Source organism: Formica exsecta, unplaced genomic scaffold (assembly GCF_003651465.1).
Source record: "Formica exsecta isolate Colony F162 unplaced genomic scaffold, ASM365146v1 scaffold138, whole genome shotgun sequence".
Lineage (NCBI taxonomy): Eukaryota > Metazoa > Arthropoda > Insecta > Hymenoptera > Formicidae > Formica > Formica exsecta.
Genome location: NW_021848711.1, coordinates 1,521,166 through 1,527,904, shown reverse-complemented (window position 1 = coordinate 1,527,904; position 6,739 = coordinate 1,521,166). Strand labels below are relative to the sequence as shown.

At 41.4% G+C, this 6,739-nt stretch overlaps 1 protein-coding gene across 1 annotated transcript in view; it reads left to right on the top strand.

Annotated features, from left to right (window-relative positions):
- LOC115246064 (AF4/FMR2 family member 4) overlaps nt 1-6,733 on the top strand; it is a 92,760-nt gene extending 86,027 nt beyond the window's left edge. The window contains 7 exon segments of the mRNA XM_029824651.1: nt 1,027-1,346; nt 2,126-2,603; nt 2,757-2,936; nt 3,020-3,161; nt 3,359-3,489; nt 3,572-3,639; nt 3,769-6,733. Coding sequence (XP_029680511.1) covers nt 1,027-1,346; nt 2,126-2,603; nt 2,757-2,936; nt 3,020-3,161; nt 3,359-3,489; nt 3,572-3,639; nt 3,769-3,946 — 1,497 coding nt within the window. The 3' untranslated portion in view covers nt 3,947-6,733.
- Nucleotides 6,734-6,739: the final 6 nt, after the last annotated feature.

Below are 6,739 nucleotides of genomic sequence, written 5' to 3'. Positions count from 1 at the left end.
AAGAGTGTACAATTGTAAAGAAAAGCTTGTTCTTTGTTTAATTTGAAACGGATAATTTTAATCTGCGAATTGTAGATATTTAAAATTGAATATTATAAAATTGCATAATATCAATCGTGCTCGGCGACATTTAATTTGTAATTTAATTTGTAAAAGTCACGCAGTTATATACTAAAGTAAAAGAAAACTTGCAAGGAAAAGAAAGCGTTTTCTCTCGATAAAATCAACGTAACGGAAGTATTGAAGATATCACTCTTTACTTCACGCGAATACTTCAGATTATAGATTTGCCTTATCAGCACACTCGCACATTTATCGGATATTGAATTAGCTTTTTTTTAAATTCGCCTGTGCAGAAGTAGTGTTTTCCTATCGGTCGATATTAATTCGCGAAAACCTGCTCTCGTTTTATCGATCGACAATTTAATATGACACATACTCAATAATTCACACGTACGTACGTTTAAGCGTTATAAATGTGTGTTTCTCTTATTTATAGTACGAAAATAAAGTTAATATTAGACGAAGCAAAAAAGGGAAGATGATTAATTATACTACGATTACGAGAAACAAATAGAGAGAGGCAAATAAAAAAATCTAGATAAACAATTTTTTAAATTTTTACAATCCTGCTTATTGAATTTTTTTTTTTATTTAATAGATTATTTCAATGCTGCGATCCAAACAATACTGAATTTGCTTCAACAAAAACAAAAATGTTTTCAATGTTACCGAGATGTTTATCAGAGAATATAGAACACGCCAGATATAAACATTTGCCTGACGAATATACTGCTTGTTATTATAAAATTCTTATTTGATATTTCATTTTTAATTATTTCTTCCATTATTTTTTTTAATATGGACATTATTAACATTATTACTTTGGTCGTTTTTTTCATTGGAAAATGTAAATAACTTTCCGTTTGATTATCCTTTATTTAATTTTAAGATAATATTCTAGTTGATAAAAATAAATAAATATACAATGGTTCTATTGTTACATAATCGCATTTTTGTTGACAGGTCAAAAAAGCAAGCGAAATGTCAGTGGTAGTAGCAAAGAGCTCGTCTGAGTTTCGGAGACCACCTACGGTGCAGAGGAACAAGGGTGGACTTGCTAAATACCTGGGCAACGCAATGTCCTCTAACCCGAGCCGCGGCACCTCGACTAACGATTGGGAAGCGAGAACGCTAACATCGCCATCGGCGGTCGCGAAGAAGCCGCCGCTGGTCGTCGTGCCGAGGGCCAATAGCAAAATAGACAAGAAACTGCCGAAGCCGCTGCCAACTTTGCCAATCTCGAATGACGTACTGAAGAATCTGTCCAAGATCTCATCCCTTAGGTATAGATATTCCGATTTTGAATTCGCCGTCTTTCGCAAAAGCGCTGATTTCACTATCTCGTTTGCTATTAGACGCACACATTGATTGGAAAGTTTGGATTACTTAACTGGGTTGGCTTACATTTCTGTCAAAAGAATACAGGGTGTCCCACTAAAAGTGGCCTCCCTCTTTTATCTTTTAAACTAAAAGAGATAGATTATAACAAATATATATCAAATTAAATGGTTCAAACTGAACTCTTCGGATTGAATATTATGATCAAATGACAACATGACATATGTCAATCTCTAATGCACGAGTGAAAAAAATTATGCATACCTCTCCGTTCGTTAACACAGATAGCTTTTGAAAGCAACAATTGTGCTCACAATAGAGTTCAGTTTGAACCATTTAATTTGATATATATTTGTTATGGTCTATCTCTTTTAGTGTAAAAGATAACAGGGGTGGGACACCGTACATCGGTGTCTCACCAAAAGTATGTCGCGTACATCATATTTTTGAAACTTTATTTTTCTGGTACGATTCCTTTTTTGAGGATAATATCTCCAGATTTTATGAAGAATTAAGTGTGTGTGGAATCCCACAGGTCCCGAAGGTATTATTCTCCAGGCCTTTTATTGGATGTGTGTACAGCTGGGATTATATAATACTAAAATTAATTCACCGCAAAAATGAGGTTGTTTATCTTTTTATAGGAAACATTTTTAGGTGGGAAGGCAAGAAACATGGTAAGTAAATCTGTTTTCTCAAATTAAAGACTATTTTTTTTCCACAGATTAACTTCGGACGTGAATATCAATACGGCCAAATGCAGCTCTCCACCTGCTACCGCTGCCTCGTCGCTACTGGGCGAGCCCGTGCCACTGGACTTCAAGGGTTGCATCCTGTCGAAACCACACGTGAACGAGAACAACAATTTGACGAACAGCTGCGGTGGTATCCTGGGCGCGTTGAGGTCACAAGGCGGTCGCGACTCACCTATTTCGAGGCTGTCGTCGCCGTCGAAGGAAGACAGCAAAGACAAGGACGCGCAGCCAACGCCGGTCGACGAGGACGATGTGGATGAGGAGGATTCCCGAAGCAGCGAATCGAAACCGTCGTTGTCGCCCATCCTTTCGGCACCGACTACTATCCGATTTCCGGCGCGAGTGCCCGAGAAGGATAGACCGCAGGCTACCGATAGCGGGATCTGCCGCTGGGATAAGTGCGAAGCCAGCTTCGAATCTGTGGGCGGTCTTCTGGAACATTTACAGGTATAGGAACGGAAAATACTTTAATCTTCGCGCAATATTTTTCGCATTAATCAGCTTTCTTTTCATACCTTCTGGAAAATTTATTAACGTCGCACACGATACAATATAAAATCTATAGCTTATGCTCATTTCTATATTTATTATCTTTTACAGGCTGCACACATCAACACGCAAACAGGTGGTGATAACTTCGTTTGCCACTGGCAAGGTTGTAAGGTGCAAGGAAGAACCTCGTGTTCCCGTCGATGGCTGGAGAGACATGTTTTGTCTCACGGTGGCAACAAACCCTTCCGATGCATCGTCGACGGTTGCGGTTGCAGATTTAGCTCTCAGGTAAAACACGCGGACTCGCCGCGCGATACTGATTTTCGACCGGATATGTTTTCGAAGATTATAAAATATGCATTTATTTATAGACCGCACTCGAGAGGCACGTGAACGGACATTTTAATCAGTCGGAAACAAGTAGCAATAACGGAAGACGCAGTTGCGAGAATGGCGGCAAACTTGTTAGGAGGAACGGCAAGAAGCTTAGATATAGGCGACAACCTTGGTCTGGTGAGTGTCACGTTATAACACCTCTTCGATGGATTTTTTTAATTATAATTTTTCGAACTAGTCTGTAATATTAACATCAGCGCGCATTATTCTTGCGAGTTCTTGCCATTTTTTAATGCAATGAATATATTTCATCACAAATTGATAGTATGAGAAATGTTTGATGCACATCGTTGAATATCGTAATGTCTTTACAGCGAGACTTTTTGATTATTTTGATTCGGGAGTGATGGAAGGTCTTCAGCATAGGCTACAGGGATTAGCGGCATCGAGAACGCAGGGGCGACTAGCTGAAACGCCAGGAAACTCGATGGCACTAACTAGTCAAGTAAGTTGCGAGTGTAAAACCACCGTAATGCATTGTTAAACTTGTCGATTAAGATTCGCTTTAAGAAAAATTGCTCTTTTAGGTTTTAGCGAGGAGAGTTGAGTCGGACGGAAAGACGAAAGTACTGCTGCGATGGCATCCCCAGGATATGTAAGTTCTTTCCGCACACACACACACACACACACACAATCTAATAATAATTAAATACTTTAATCGCGCGACTGATAACATCGCCGCATGACTCATCAATTTTCTCATTTTCGCGTGTTTCTTCTGCAGAGAACCGGACGAATGGGTACTAGAATCCGAAGTACAAAGCACGAAGCACATACATATTCGCAAGATGGCCGCCAGTAATGCGGAAGAGATGAGTTTGGCTCTCTATCCAGCGATAAGCAGTCTTGCGCCGCCGACGACGAGAGTGAAGCAACGCCGGAAACCAGTAAAGAACTCGTGATGATGTCGGCCGATTGACCGGATACCAGAATTGACCTAACCTGAGCACTTACACCTGAACCAGAGAGGAAGAACAAAGTGCTGCCGATTGACGAGCAGGACACGGTCTACACTCTTCCTGGTCGGTGAAGACAAAGGCCGCGGACAATGCGACCTGAAAATACCCGAACGTATCGAGAGACGGAAAGCACGTTTAGAAGATACTTTATCTAATCTAGGAGAAGGACCAATTCTTTTGCGAATTCAGATCGATTAGAAGATAAGAATCGCAGCGACAGGGAGAAAATCACGCGAAAGATAATAAATTCAGAATGAATCGAATAGCGTACAGTGTAGCGATAAGAAAAAAAGGAGGATATACAGCTGGAGAAAGGACAAAAGAGGGATACGATTATCCGTCCCCTGTTTGAGTCGGATTAGAGCGTTGCTGGTCGTTGTAACGAGCATACTCTTTGTCATCGTTCATTAAAGGATACATCTAACTAATGCGATAAATTTTATGCAGATCCCTGCCACGAGTACCTCGCATATTTCGAAGTTCGTCGGCCTCGGAAGCGCCAAGTCTGGGTCTCGAAAGTGCCTCACCGTGGATACGTTTTGTACCGTGTTCTACCGCCGATCAAGATTCCAGGAATAGATGCGCGGTGGAAACGGTAGTATCGATAGTCAAAGACAAAAAAGCGAAAAATGAAGGAAGAAAGCAGTAAAGGGGAATTCTTGTGTAATTTGGTTTTGCCAAAGGAAACCGAGGGAGTGCACAGACCAAATGTTTAAGCGGTAGTTACAATTTATAAGGAGATAATCACTCTGGTGGCCTTAGGATTCAATTAATATCTAACATCGGCCCCTTGGCATTTCCGAGAACTGACGGTATCTTTACGATTTTCGACGATGCCTCGAGAAAAAGAAAGGAAGATGCGTCTACTTCGATTTACAACTCGGTTGAAATTCGCGTCGACTGTTGTCGTACGATGACATGGAAAGGGACATAAGAGAAAGACACGAAGAAGAGGATCGTGGACAGCACGAAGCGGACACAGAAAATTGTATCGTAGAACGAGAAAAAATCGCGGAGGAGATGCTTAGGCTGTTAGATGAGAATGCGAAAGTATGCATGAAAAAGAATGAGAGTGAAAGAGAGAGACTGAATGATATCGCTTCGAACCCGCCGTTTTTTCCCTGAATGGGGTTGACAGTCTCCAAACTTGATAGCTCGGCATGAAGTTGAAAGATTGCAGAATAATCGGACGACACGTACGCCACCGAGATTTTTTTCGAGAATTACTCTTTTTCCTAGAAACGAAACGCGTAGAGATAATGCAATGTACAAAAATGAAAAATTTAGGAAAAGAGATGGTGATCCCTCAGGGTTTGAGGCAAGCGAGCTCTCACAAAGGGACGTCGAGCTTGCCTCGTTTTTTGCGCCCGAGACGTGTTCGATTTCTCATGTACTTTATCGTCGCGTTATTTTTATCTTTCTGCTGAGTCTCGCGCGGCATGTTTTCATAGGCTCATCGTGACTCAAAAATTTACTTGCGAGAGATTTTTATCAATTAAATTTCAATCTAATGAAGAGAAACGATAGTAGCTAAGCATGCAGCGCGACCTATGAGCTGTTATCCTCAAAAAGGGTAAATTACGAAGGCTGTGTTACATTTCCCATGGAGTTGTTAAGGAAAGAATGTGAAAAGTAAACAAAGAATGCGACGTGTGCCGTGTCCACGATCCGCGTAGCTAGCCGTCGTGGTCGCGAGAAAGAAAACAAAAGCAATTCTTTTTGCGACCACGATCACTCCTCGCAACATCGTGGAGCGATGCAACGTCCGCGCGCGTATGTGTAGTGAATAAAGGTTGATGTAAATTAAGGCTCGTTAAATTAAGGAGATGGATATGTGTCGTGTCATGTGTGTGTGTTGAACGATTGAGAGTGAGAGATTGATTCAGAAACATGGATGGAATAAAAGAGATGAAATGTGAATGAGAATGATCGAGCGATTGTGAGAAATGGAGACCGCATGAGGCACACACAGACAGACGGTACGTCATTACATACACACCAGCTAAGAAACACTGCCAATACAATTGTAATTAAGAGCTCTACGGTAATTAATCGATTATAATTATTCTTACTATTATTAAAAAAAAGTACGAATGTATAAGTGTATAACCGAATAGATCTCTAGTTGATGCGCATGGGTGAAAAATGCATCGTAAGAAGCGGCTGTTCCGAGAATAGCGCCATCGTTGCGTTCACTCCGCGAGGCACGTGTTTTAATGGATTTACAATTAATTTTTCCGAGCTGCGCGTCGCGAACGCGCATGTTGTAAATGTAAATACTTAGTTGAAATTATCGTAACGAAACGGCATATTACACTACGCGAATCCTGTACTCGCAAGCCACACGGCTCGTCGTCGCTGAGACAAGCTACTTCGCGAGTACCCGACAGCTATCTAAAAAAACGATATAATCTCTCTGTATCCGCTGATCTTCCCGCGAGGACGATATATCGAGGATCGCTCCTTTCTTTTTGAGGGAATCGAAAGATCGACACCAGAAGATGCAAAAGAGAAAACGCGTCACTGCCAAAATTCACGCACTGCCAGCTCCGTCGTTCTCAACGACGTGCCTCTACTAACGTAGAATCTCTCTCTGTCGCACGTTCGTTTGCGTTCGTGCTTCTAACAAACTCGTTCGTCGCGGCCCTTTTCTCTTTATATATACTTACACACCCACGGCCTAGCCGCAAGCCATCGTTCATTTTCCGGATTTATATCCTTCGGGCATGTATATAT